Source organism: Schistosoma haematobium, chromosome 7 (genome assembly GCF_000699445.3).
Source record: "Schistosoma haematobium chromosome 7, whole genome shotgun sequence".
Classification (NCBI taxonomy): domain Eukaryota; kingdom Metazoa; phylum Platyhelminthes; class Trematoda; order Strigeidida; family Schistosomatidae; genus Schistosoma; species Schistosoma haematobium.
In genome coordinates this window covers 9013596-9027869 of record NC_067202.1, presented here as the reverse complement: position 1 = coordinate 9027869, position 14274 = coordinate 9013596, and the positions used below count along the sequence as shown (strand labels likewise).

General features: G+C 46.0%; 1 protein-coding gene across 1 annotated transcript in view; it reads left to right on the top strand.

Annotated features, from left to right (window-relative positions):
- Window positions 1–14274, top strand: part of MS3_00011179 (uncharacterized protein) — a gene marked incomplete at both ends in the record, with an annotated part of 136527 nt that overhangs the window by 46889 nt on the left and 75364 nt on the right. Inside the window, 14 exons of the mRNA XM_051219584.1 lie at window positions 104–241; window positions 1172–1309; window positions 3259–3396; window positions 4327–4464; window positions 5371–5508; window positions 6427–6564; window positions 7342–7488; window positions 8266–8412; window positions 9190–9336; window positions 10114–10260; window positions 11038–11184; window positions 11962–12108; window positions 12886–13032; window positions 13810–13956. Coding sequence (XP_051064365.1) covers window positions 104–241; window positions 1172–1309; window positions 3259–3396; window positions 4327–4464; window positions 5371–5508; window positions 6427–6564; window positions 7342–7488; window positions 8266–8412; window positions 9190–9336; window positions 10114–10260; window positions 11038–11184; window positions 11962–12108; window positions 12886–13032; window positions 13810–13956 — 2004 coding nt within the window. The remainder of the gene's footprint in view (window positions 1–103; window positions 242–1171; window positions 1310–3258; window positions 3397–4326; window positions 4465–5370; window positions 5509–6426; window positions 6565–7341; window positions 7489–8265; window positions 8413–9189; window positions 9337–10113; window positions 10261–11037; window positions 11185–11961; window positions 12109–12885; window positions 13033–13809; window positions 13957–14274) is intronic.

The window sequence follows — 14274 nt, the reverse complement described above, 5'->3', positions numbered from 1 at the left end:
CACCAAACATAATGCATAGGTCTCACACACTTGCAATCCAGCACTAATTACTGCACACTACACACTCGCGCTTAATCCACTCTGTGGTCTCATTCCATTTCAGGTACCAGGTGGAAGACCAGCACTGACAGAGGTAGTTGGAGCTGAAGGAGATGTGAGTGGAGACGCTTCGACAGGCACCCATTCTGTCAGTCACATGGATCGTGTCGATTCCGGAGGGGAGAATGTTCTCGGAACACAGGTAATCTCATTCAAACACTTGTTTCCTTGATTGCAGTGTTGTGGAATGTCGATAAATTTTTCGATCCGTGATGTGTCTGTGTCTGTGTTTGTGTTTGTGTTTGTGTTTGTGTTTGTGTCTGTGACTCTCTCTCACTCTCTGTGTAACTGTGTGTGAGAGTTGTCCCGTGAGTACCTGTACCGTGGGTCTCCTATCAGATCACTTGAATTTGGAGTCAAGAATCCATTGTGTATGTGATGAGGTCGAAACGTCTCACGTCGACACCGTGACCGTGATCGTAGCCACCCTGGTTGTGTGTGTATGTGTTTTTCAGTATTTGTGAATCTGTCTGATGTGTGCTGAGCAACATTGGTTCGACGAAGCATTGTCGACCATCCGTTGAATTCACGTGGCATTGTCCAACCCATCCAATGTGTGTTCGCCTATTCATAAGCATGCATAGATTGCCAGGTGGTGTGCGTGACTGATATGTGATGTTTGATTTCGTCGTTCAGTATTGATGATTCTCATTGGAGTCGGCAATCTGGCATATGAGTGGTGAATGAAAGGGCGACTGTCAATATAAGCATTTGTGATGAAATGACTGAGTTGAGTTTGGTTGTGTGAAGTAGAGTGTGAGTAAGTGAGTGTGTCTCAGTGTAGGCGAACAAGGAACAGAGATGCTATTCGACAGGCACATGGATTCTTCAGAGAATGTGTGGAGTGGATTGGGGTGAAGGGGAGGCAGATGATTAGCTGGACGAGAACATGACAGGTGAGCAGTGTGCCGAGTAATTCACTTCGGACATGTGATCCAGACAACCAATAAAAAAACACTATGAATGTCTCACCAAACATAATGCATAGGTCTCACACACTTGCAATCCAGCACTAATTACTGCACACTACACACTCGCGCTTAATCCACTCTGTGGTCTCATTCCATTTCAGGTACCAGGTGGAAGACCAGCACTGACAGAGATAGTTGGAGCTGAAGGAGATGTGAGTGGAGACGCTTCGACAGGCACCCATTCTGTCAGTCACATGGATCGTGTCGATTCCGGAGGGGAGAATGTTCTCGGAACACAGGTAATCTCATTCAAACACTTGTTTCCTTGATTGCAGTGTTGTGGAATGTCGATAAATTTTTCGATCCGTGATGTGTCTGTGTTTGTGTTTGTGTCTGTGACTCTCTCTCACTCTCTGTGTAACTGTGTGTGAGAGTTGTCCCGTGAGTACCTGTACCGTGGGTCTCCTATCAGATCACTTGAATTTGGAGTCAAGAATCCATTGTGTATGTGATGAGGTCGAAACGTCTCACGTCGACACCGTGACCGTGATCGTAGCCACCCTGGTTGTGTGTGTATGTGTTTTTCAGTATTTGTGAATCTGTCTGATGTGTGCTGAGCAACATTGGTTCGACGAAGCATTGTCGACCATCCGTTGAATTCACGTGGCATTGTCCAACCCATCCAATGTGTGTTCGCCTATTCATAAGCATGCATAGATTGCCAGGTGGTGTGCGTGACTGATATGTGATGTTTGATTTCGTCGTTCAGTATTGATGATTCTCATTGGAGTCGGCAATCTGGCATATGAGTGGTGAATGAAAGGGCGACTGTCAATATAAGCATTTGTGATGAAATGACTGAGTTGAGTTTGGTTGTGTGAAGTAGAGTGTGAGTAAGTGAGTGTGTCTCAGTGTAGGCGAACAAGGAACAGAGATGCTATTCGACAGGCACATGGATTCTTCAGAGAATGTGTGGAGTGGATTGGGGTGAAGGGGAGGCAGATGATTGGCTGGACGAGAACATGACAGGTGAGCAGTGTGCCGAGTAATTCACTTCGGACATGTGATCCAGACAACCAATAAAAAAACACTATGAATGTCTCACCAAACATAATGCATAGGTCTCACACACTTGCAATCCAGCACTAATTACTGCACACTACACACTCGCGCTTAATCCACTCTGTGGTCTCATTCCATTTCAGGTACCAGGTGGAAGACCAGCACTGACAGAGATAGTTGGAGCTGAAGGAGATGTGAGTGGAGACGCTTCGACAGGCACCCATTCTGTCAGTCACATGGATCGTGTCGATTCCGGAGGGAGAATGTTCTCGGAACACAGGTAATCTCATTCAAACACTTGTTTCCTTGATTGCAGTGTTGTGGAATGTCGATAAATTTTTCGATCCGTGATGTGTCTGTGTTTGTGTTTGTGTCTGTGACTCTCTCTCACTCTCTGTGTAACTGTGTGTGAGAGTTGTCCCGTGAGTACCTGTACCGTGGGTCTCCTATCAGATCACTTGAATTTGGAGTCAAGAATCCATTGTGTATGTGATGAGGTCGAAACGTCTCACGTCGACACCGTGACCGTGATCGTAGCCACCCTGGTTGTGTGTGTATGTGTTTTTCAGTATTTGTGAATCTGTCTGATGTGTGCTGAACAACATTGGTTCGACGAAGCATTGTCGACCATCCGTTGAATTCACGTGGCATTGTCCAACCCATCCAATGTGTGTTCGCCTATTCATAAGCATGCATAGATTGCCAGGTGGTGTGCGTGACTGATATGTGATGTTTGATTTCGTCGTTCAGTATTGATGATTCTCATTGGAGTCGGCAATCTGGCATATGAGTGGTGAATGAAAGGGCGACTGTCAATATAAGCATTTGTGATGAAATGACTGAGTTGAGTTTGGTTGTGTGAAGTAGAGTGTGAGTAAGTGAGTGTGTCTCAGTGTAGGCGAACAAGGAACAGAGATGCTATTCGACAGGCACATGGATTCTTCAGAGAATGTGTGGAGTGGATTGGGGTGAAGGGGAGGCAGATGATTGGCTGGACGAGAACATGACAGGTGAGCAGTGTGCCGAGTAATTCACTTCGGACATGTGATCCAGACAACCAATAAAAAAACACTATGAATGTCTCACCAAACATAATGCATAGGTCTCACACACTTGCAATCCAGCACTAATTACTGCACACTACACACTCGCGCTTAATCCACTCTGTGGTCTCATTCCATTTCAGGTACCAGGTGGAAGACCAGCACTGACAGAGATAGTTGGAGCTGAAGGAGATGTGAGTGGAGACGCTTCGACAGGCATCCATTCTGTCAGTCACATGGATCGTGTCGATTCCGGAGGGGAGAATGTTCTCGGAACACAGGTAATCTCATTCAAACACTTGTTTCCTTGATTGCAGTGTTGTGGAATGTCGATAAATTTTTCGATCCGTGATGTGTCTGTGTCTGTGTTTGTGTTTGTGTTTGTGTTTGTGTTTGTGTCTGTGACTCTCTCTCACTCTCTGTGTAACTGTGTGTGAGAGTTGTCCCGTGAGTACCTGTACCGTGGGTCTCCTATCAGATCACTTGAATTTGGAGTCAAGAATCCATTGTGTATGTGATGAGGTCGAAACGTCTCACGTCGACACCGTGACCGTGATCGTAGCCACCCTGGTTGTGTGTGTATGTGTTTTTCAGTATTTGTGAATCTGTCTGATGTGTGCTGAACAACATTGGTTCGACGAAGCATTGTCGACCATCCGTTGAATTCACGTGGCATTGTCCAACCCATCCAATGTGTGTTCGCCTATTCATAAGCATGCATAGATTGCCAGGTGGTGTGCGTGACTGATATGTGATGTTTGATTTCGTCGTTCAGTATTGATGATTCTCATTGGAGTCGGCAATCTGGCATATGAGTGGTGAATGAAAGGGCGACTGTCAATATAAGCATTTGTGATGAAATGACTGAGTTGAGTTTGGTTGTGTGAAGTAGAGTGTGAGTAAGTGAGTGTGTCTCAGTGTAGGCGAACAAGGAACAGAGATGCTATTCGACAGGCACATGGATTCTTCAGAGAATGTGTGGAGTGGATTGGGGTGAAGGGGAGGCAGATGATTGGCTGGACGAGAACATGACAGGTGAGCAGTGTGCCGAGTAATTCACTTCGGACATGTGATCCAGACAACCAATAAAAAAACACTATGAATGTCTCACCAAACATAATGCATAGGTCTCACACACTTGCAATCCAGCACTAATTACTGCACACTACACACTCGCGCTTAATCCACTCTGTGGTCTCATTCCATTTCAGGTACCAGGTGGAAGACCAGCACTGACAGAGATAGTTGGAGCTGAAGGAGATGTGAGTGGAGACGCTTCGACAGGCACCCATTCTGTCAGTCACATGGATCGTGTCGATTCCGGAGGGGAGAATGTTCTCGGAACACAGGTAATCTCATTCAAACACTTGTTTCCTTGATTGCAGTGTTGTGGAATGTCGATAAATTTTTCGATCCGTGATGTGTCTGTGTTTGTGTTTGTGTCTGTGACTCTCTCTCACTCTCTGTGTAACTGTGTGTGAGAGTTGTCCCGTGAGTACCTGTACCGTGGGTCTCCTATCAGATCACTTGAATTTGGAGTCAAGAATCCATTGTGTATGTGATGAGGTCGAAACGTCTCACGTCGACACCGTGACCGTGATCGTAGCCACCCTGGTTGTGTGTGTATGTGTTTTTCAGTATTTGTGAATCTGTCTGATGTGTGCTGAACAACATTGGTTCGACGAAGCATTGTCGACCATCCGTTGAATTCACGTGGCATTGTCCAACCCATCCAATGTGTGTTCGCCTATTCATAAGCATGCATAGATTGCCAGGTGGTGTGCGTGACTGATATGTGATGTTTGATTTCGTCGTTCAGTATTGATGATTCTCATTGGAGTCGGCAATCTGGCATATGAGTGGTGAATGAAAGGGCGACTGTCAATATAAGCATTTGTGATGAAATGACTGAGTTGAGTTTGGTTGTGTGAAGTAGAGTGTGAGTAAGTGAGTGTGTCTCAGTGTAGGCGAACAAGGAACAGAGATGCTATTCGACAGGCACATGGATTCTTCAGAGAATGTGTGGAGTGGATTGGGGTGAAGGGGAGGCAGATGATTGGCTGGACGAGAACATGACAGGTGAGCAGTGTGCCGAGTAATTCACTTCGGACATGTGATCCAGACAACCAATAAAAAAACACTATGAATGTCTCACCAAACATAATGCATAGGTCTCACACACTTGCAATCCAGCACTAATTACTGCACACTACACACTCGCGCTTAATCCACTCTGTGGTCTCATTCCATTTCAGGTACCAGGTGGAAGACCAGCACTGACAGAGATAGTTGGAGCTGAAGGAGATGTGAGTGGAGACGCTTCGACAGGCATCCATTCTGTCAGTCACATGGATCGTGTCGATTCCGGAGGGGAGAATGTTCTCGGAACACAGGTAATCTCATTCAAACACTTGTTTCCTTGATTGCAGTGTTGTGGAATATCGATAAATTTTTCGATCCGTGATGTGTCTGTGTCTGTGTTTGTGTTTGTGTTTGTGTCTGTGACTCTCTCTCACTCTCTGTGTAACTGTGTGTGAGAGTTGTCCCGTGAGTACCTGTACCGTGGGTCTCCTATCAGATCACTTGAATTTGGAGTCAAGAATCCATTGTGTATGTGATGAGGTCGAAACGTCTCACGTCGACACCGTGACCGTGATCGTAGCCACCCTGGTTGTGTGTGTATGTGTTTTTCAGTATTTGTGAATCTGTCTGATGTGTGCTGAACAACATTGGTTCGACGAAGCATTGTCGACCATCCGTTGAATTCACGTGGCATTGTCCAACCCATCCAATGTGTGTTCGCCTATTCATAAGCATGCATAGATTGCCAGGTGGTGTGCGTGACTGATATGTGATGTTTGATTTCGTCGTTCAGTATTGATGATTCTCATTGGAGTCGGCAATCTGGCATATGAGTGGTGAATGAAAGGGCGACTGTCAATATAAGCATTTGTGATGAAATGACTGAGTTGAGTTTGGTTGTGTGAAGTAGAGTGTGAGTAAGTGAGTGTGTCTCAGTGTAGGCGAACAAGGAACAGAGATGCTATTCGACAGGCACATGGATTCTTCAGAGAATGTGTGGAGTGGATTGGGGTGAAGGGGAGGCAGATGATTGGCTGGACGAGAACATGACAGGTGAGCAGTGTGCCGAGTAATTCACTTCGGACATGTGATCCAGACAACCAATAAAAAAACACTATGAATGTCTCACCAAACATAATGCATAGGTCTCAAACACTTGCAATCCAGCACTAATTACTGCACACTACACACTCGCGCTTAATCAACTCTGTGGTCTCATTCCATTTCAGGTACCAGGTGGAAGACCAACACCGACAGAGATAGTTGGAGCAGAAGGAGATGTGAGTGGAGACGCTTCGACAGGCACCCATTCTGTCAGTCACATGGATCGTGTCGATTCCGGATGCGAGAATGTTCTCGGAACACAGGTAATCTCGTTCACACACTTGTTTCCTTCATTGACGTGTTGTGGAATGTTGATGAGATCGGTGACTAGTCGTATGTGTAGGCATTCCACACCACATCGGATCAGTTCACACCACCGTTACTTGTCGATCGAGTGTTGGATGTGGTCGAAATGTGTCAAGTGGACAATGTGCCTGTGTGCGTGTTGTTGTGTGTTTGTCAATCTGTCTGAGGTGTAGTGACCAACACTAGTGGATAACGCATGGACGACGAGGCATAGAAGTCACGAGGTGTTCTCCAATGCATGCAATGTGTGCTCAACCAAGTCATATACATGTGGAGATCCACAGTCAGTATATGTGAGTGACTTGATGGAGATGTGACTGGGATTGAGACCGAGGTTGTCGACAGCAAATATGTGTGCTGACTGAATGGTGCATTGTGACTGCAGACAACTTGGATCAGCTCACTGATTGACACGTTGTGTGAATGTGTGATATGAGATGCTGTGAAAATCTGTCACGTGACAATGAACACACCACAAACTGTCATTGTATGTGTTTTCAGTGGATCCAGTGAGTAGAGGTGGGATGTGGTTGGGTGATTGTTGACCATAACATGTCAGATGAGGATTGGTCTGACCAAGTCACCATTGACACGTCATCCACACAACCACTACAAAACAAAAATCATGACAACACCAATATAATGCATAGGTCTCACACAGTCACAATCTAGCACCAAATACTGCACACTACACACTCCAGCCTAATCCACTCTATGATCTCTTTCACTTTCAGGTGTCAAGTGAACAACCAGCATCGACGAGTGAACGTCAGACCGGAGACAATGAGACCAGAGACACTTCAGGAGACTCTGACTCCATCAGTCACATGGGTGTTGGTGTTGGTGTCGGTGCCAGTGAGGAGAATCTTCTCGACACACAGGTAATCTCGTTCACACACTTGTTTCCTTCATTGACGTGTTGTGGAATGTTGATGAGATCGGTGACTAGTCGTATGTGTAGGCATTCCACACCACATCGGATCAGTTCACACCACCGTTACTTGTCGATCGAGTGTTGGATGTGGTCGAAATGTGTCAAGTGGACAATGTGCCTGTGTGCGTGTTGTTGTGTGTTTGTCAATCTGTCTGAGGTGTAGTGACCAACACTAGTGGATAACGCATGGACGACGAGGCATAGAAGTCACGAGGTGTTCTCCAATGCATGCAATGTGTGCTCAACCAAGTCATATACATGTGGAGATCCACAGTCAGTATATGTGAGTGACTTGATGGAGATGTGACTGGGATTGAGACCGAGGTTGTCGACAGCAAATATGTGTGCTGACTGAATGGTGCATTGTGACTGCAGACAACTTGGATCAGCTCACTGATTGACACGTTGTGTGAATGTGTGATATGAGATGCTGTGAAAATCTGTCACGTGACAATGAACACACCACAAACTGTCATTGTATGTGTTTTCAGTGGATCCAGTGAGTAGAGGTGGGATGTGGTTGGGTGATTGTTGACCATAACATGTCAGATGAGGATTGGTCTGACCAAGTCACCATTGACACGTCATCCACACAACCACTACAAAACAGAAATCATGACAACACCAATATAATGCATAGGTCTCACACAGTCACAATCTAGCACCAAATACTGCACACTACACACTCCAGCCTAATCCACTCTATGATCTCTTTCACTTTCAGGTGTCAAGTGAACAACCAGCATCGACGAGTGAACGTCAGACCGGAGACAATGAGACCAGAGACACTTCAGGAGACTCTGACTCCATCAGTCACATGGGTGTTGGTGTTGGTGTCGGTGCCAGTGAGGAGAATCTTCTCGACACACAGGTAATCTCGTTCACACACTTGTTTCCTTCATTGACGTGTTGTGGAATGTTGATGAGATCGGTGACTAGTCGTATGTGTAGGCATTCCACACCACATCGGATCAGTTCACACCACCGTTACTTGTCGATCGAGTGTTGGATGTGGTCGAAATGTGTCAAGTGGACAATGTGCCTGTGTGCGTGTTGTTGTGTGTTTGTCAATCTGTCTGAGGTGTAGTGACCAACACTAGTGGATAACGCATGGACGACGAGGCATAGAAGTCACGAGGTGTTCTCCAATGCATGCAATGTGTGCTCAACCAAGTCATATACATGTGGAGATCCACAGTCAGTATATGTGAGTGACTTGATGGAGATGTGACTGGGATTGAGACCGAGGTTGTCGACAGCAAATATGTGTGCTGACTGAATGGTGCATTGTGACTGCAGACAACTTGGATCAGCTCACTGATTGACACGTTGTGTGAATGTGTGATATGAGATGCTGTGAAAATCTGTCACGTGACAATGAACACACCACAAACTGTCATTGTATGTGTTTTCAGTGGATCCAGTGAGTAGAGGTGGGATGTGGTTGGGTGATTGTTGACCATAACATGTCAGATGAGGATTGGTCTGACCAAGTCACCATTGACACGTCATCCACACAACCACTACAAAACAAAAATCATGACAACACCAATATAATGCATAGGTCTCACACAGTCACAATCTAGCACCAAATACTGCACACTACACACTCCAGCCTAATCCACTCTATGATCTCTTTCACTTTCAGGTGTCAAGTGAACAACCAGCATCGACGAGTGAACGTCAGACCGGAGACAATGAGACCAGAGACACTTCAGGAGACTCTGACTCCATCAGTCACATGGGTGTTGGTGTTGGTGTCGGTGCCAGTGAGGAGAATCTTCTCGACACACAGGTAATCTCGTTCACACACTTGTTTCCTTCATTGACGTGTTGTGGAATGTTGATGAGATCGGTGACTAGTCGTATGTGTAGGCATTCCACACCACATCGGATCAGTTCACACCACCGTTACTTGTCGATCGAGTGTTGGATGTGGTCGAAATGTGTCAAGTGGACAATGTGCCTGTGTGCGTGTTTTTGTGTGTTTGTCAATCTGTCTGAGGTGTAGTGACCAACATTAGTGGATAACGCATGGACGACGAGGCATAGAAGTCACGAGGTGTTCTCCAATGCATGCAATGTGTGCTCAACCAAGTCATATACATGTGGAGATCCACAGTCAGTATATGTGAGTGACTTGATGGAGATGTGACTGGGATTGAGACCGAGGTTGTCGACAGCAAATATGTGTGCTGACTGAATGGTGCATTGTGACTGCAGACAACTTGGATCAGCTCACTGATTGACACGTTGTGTGAATGTGTGATATGAGATGCTGTGAAAATCTGTCACGTGACAATGAACACACCACAAACTGTCATTGTATGTGTTTTCAGTGGATCCAGTGAGTAGAGGTGGGATGTGGTTGGGTGATTGTTGACCATAACATGTCAGATGAGGATTGGTCTGACCAAGTCACCATTGACACGTCATCCACACAACCACTACAAAACAGAAATCATGACAACACCAATATAATGCATAGGTCTCACACAGTCACAATCTAGCACCAAATACTGCACACTACACACTCCAGCCTAATCCACTCTATGATCTCTTTCACTTTCAGGTGTCAAGTGAACAACCAGCATCGACGAGTGAACGTCAGACCGGAGACAATGAGACCAGAGACACTTCAGGAGACTCTGACTCCATCAGTCACATGGGTGTTGGTGTTGGTGTCGGTGCCAGTGAGGAGAATCTTCTCGACACACAGGTAATCTCGTTCACACACTTGTTTCCTTCATTGACGTGTTGTGGAATGTTGATGAGATCGGTGACTAGTCGTATGTGTAGGCATTCCACACCACATCGGATCAGTTCACACCACCGTTACTTGTCGATCGAGTGTTGGATGTGGTCGAAATGTGTCAAGTGGACAATGTGCCTGTGTGCGTGTTGTTGTGTGTTTGTCAATCTGTCTGAGGTGTAGTGACCAACATTAGTGGATAACGCATGGACGACGAGGCATAGAAGTCACGAGGTGTTCTCCAATGCATGCAATGTGTGCTCAACCAAGTCATATACATGTGGAGATCCACAGTCAGTATATGTGAGTGACTTGATGGAGATGTGACTGGGATTGAGACCGAGGTTGTCGACAGCAAATATGTGTGCTGACTGAATGGTGCATTGTGACTGCAGACAACTTGGATCAGCTCACTGATTGACACGTTGTGTGAATGTGTGATATGAGATGCTGTGAAAATCTGTCACGTGACAATGAACACACCACAAACTGTCATTGTATGTGTTTTCAGTGGATCCAGTGAGTAGAGGTGGGATGTGGTTGGGTGATTGTTGACCATAACATGTCAGATGAGGATTGGTCTGACCAAGTCACCATTGACACGTCATCCACACAACCACTACAAAACAGAAATCATGACAACACCAATATAATGCATAGGTCTCACACAGTCACAATCTAGCACCAAATACTGCACACTACACACTCCAGCCTAATCCACTCTATGATCTCTTTCACTTTCAGGTGTCAAGTGAACAACCAGCATCGACGAGTGAACGTCAGACCGGAGACAATGAGACCAGAGACACTTCAGGAGACTCTGACTCCATCAGTCACATGGGTGTTGGTGTTGGTGTCGGTGCCAGTGAGGAGAATCTTCTCGACACACAGGTAATCTCGTTCACACACTTGTTTCCTTCATTGACGTGTTGTGGAATGTTGATGAGATCGGTGACTAGTCGTATGTGTAGGCATTCCACACCACATCGGATCAGTTCACACCACCGTTACTTGTCGATCGAGTGTTGGATGTGGTCGAAATGTGTCAAGTGGACAATGTGCCTGTGTGCGTGTTGTTGTGTGTTTGTCAATCTGTCTGAGGTGTAGTGACCAACACTAGTGGATAACGCATGGACGACGAGGCATGGAAGTCACGAGGTGTTCTCCAATGCATGCAATGTGTGCTCAACCAAGTCATATACATGTGGAGATCCACAGTCAGTATATGTGAGTGACTTGATGGAGATGTGACTGGGATTGAGACCGAGGTTGTCGACAGCAAATATGTGTGCTGACTGAATGGTGCATTGTGACTGCAGACAACTTGGATCAGCTCACTGATTGACACGTTGTGTGAATGTGTGATATGAGATGCTGTGAAAATCTGTCACGTGACAATGAACACACCACAAACTGTCATTGTATGTGTTTTCAGTGGATCCAGTGAGTAGAGGTGGGATGTGGTTGGGTGATTGTTGACCATAACATGTCAGATGAGGATTGGTCTGACCAAGTCACCATTGACACGTCATCCACACAACCACTACAAAACAGAAATCATGACAACACCAATATAATGCATAGGTCTCACACAGTCACAATCTAGCACCAAATACTGCACACTACACACTCCAGCCTAATCCACTCTATGATCTCTTTCACTTTCAGGTGTCAAGTGAACAACCAGCATCGACGAGTGAACGTCAGACCGGAGACAATGAGACCAGAGACACTTCAGGAGACTCTGACTCCATCAGTCACATGGGTGTTGGTGTTGGTGTCGGTGCCAGTGAGGAGAATCTTCTCGACACACAGGTAATCTCGTTCACACACTTGTTTCCTTCATTGACGTGTTGTGGAATGTTGATGAGATCGGTGACTAGTCGTATGTGTAGGCATTCCACACCACATCGGATCAGTTCACACCACCGTTACTTGTCGATCGAGTGTTGGATGTGGTCGAAATGTGTCAAGTGGACAATGTGCCTGTGTGCGTGTTGTTGTGTGTTTGTCAATCTGTCTGAGGTGTAGTGACCAACACTAGTGGATAACGCATGGACGACGAGGCATAGAAGTCACGAGGTGTTCTCCAATGCATGCAATGTGTGCTCAACCAAGTCATATACATGTGGAGATCCACAGTCAGTATATGTGAGTGACTTGATGGAGATGTGACTGGGATTGAGACCGAGGTTGTCGACAGCAAATATGTGTGCTGACTGAATGGTGCATTGTGACTGCAGACAACTTGGATCAGCTCACTGATTGACACGTTGTGTGAATGTGTGATATGAGATGCTGTGAAAATCTGTCACGTGACAATGAACACACCACAAACTGTCATTGTATGTGTTTTCAGTGGATCCAGTGAGTAGAGGTGGGATGTGGTTGGGTGATTGTTGACCATAACATGTCAGATGAGGATTGGTCTGACCAAGTCACCATTGACACGTCATCCACACAACCACTACAAAACAGAAATCATGACAACACCAATATAATGCATAGGTCTCACACAGTCACAATCTAGCACCAAATACTGCACACTACACACTCCAGCCTAATCCACTCTATGATCTCTTTCACTTTCAGGTGTCAAGTGAACAACCAGCATCGACGAGTGAACGTCAGACCGGAGACAATGAGACCAGAGACACTTCAGGAGACTCTGACTCCATCAGTCACATGGGTGTTGGTGTTGGTGTCGGTGCCAGTGAGGAGAATCTTCTCGACACACAGGTAATCTCGTTCACACACTTGTTTCCTTCATTGACGTGTTGTGGAATGTTGATGAGATCGGTGACTAGTCGTATGTGTAGGCATTCCACACCACATCGGATCAGTTCACACCACCGTTACTTGTCGATCGAGTGTTGGATGTGGTCGAAATGTGTCAAGTGGACAATGTGCCTGTGTGCGTGTTGTTGTGTGTTTGTCAATCTGTCTGAGGTGTAGTGACCAACACTAGTGGATAACGCATGGACGACGAGGCATAGAAGTCACGAGGTGTTCTCCAATGCATGCAATGTGTGCTCAACCAAGTCATATACATGTGGAGATCCACAGTCAGTATATGTGAGTGACTTGATGGAGATGTGACTGGGATTGAGACCGAGGTTGTCGACAGCAAATATGTGTGCTGACTGAATGGTGCATTGTGACTGCAGACAACTTGGATCAGCTCACTGATTGACACGTTGTGTGAATGTGTGATATGAGATGCTGTGAAAATCTGTCACGTGACAATGAACACACCACAAACTGTCATTGTATGTGTTTTCAGTGGATCCAGTGAGTAGAGGTGGGATGTGGTTGGGTGATTGTTGACCATAACATGTCAGATGAGGATTGGTCTGACCAAGTCACCATTGACACGTCATCCACACAACCACTACAAAACAGAAATCATGACAACACCAATATAATGCATAGGTCTCACACAGTCACAATCTAGCACCAAATACTGCACACTACACACTCCAGCCTAATCCACTCTATGATCTCTTTCACTTTCAGGTGTCAAGTGAACAACCAGCATCGACGAGTGAACGTCAGACCGGAGACAATGAGACCAGAGACACTTCAGGAGACTCTGACTCCATCAGTCACATGGGTGTTGGTGTTGGTGTCGGTGCCAGTGAGGAGAATCTTCTCGACACACAGGTAATCTCGTTCACACACTTGTTTCCTTCATTGACGTGTTGTGGAATGTTGATGAGATCGGTGACTAGTCGTATGTGTAGGCATTCCACACCACATCGGATCAGTTCACACCACCGTTACTTGTCGATCGAGTGTTGGATGTGGTCGAAATGTGTCAAGTGGACAATGTGCCTGTGTGCGTGTTGTTGTGTGTTTGTCAATCTGTCTGAGGTGTAGTGACCAACACTAGTGGATAACGCATGGACGACGAGGCATAGAAGTCACGAGGTGTTCTCCAATGCATGCAATGTGTGCTCAACCAAGTCATATACATGTGGA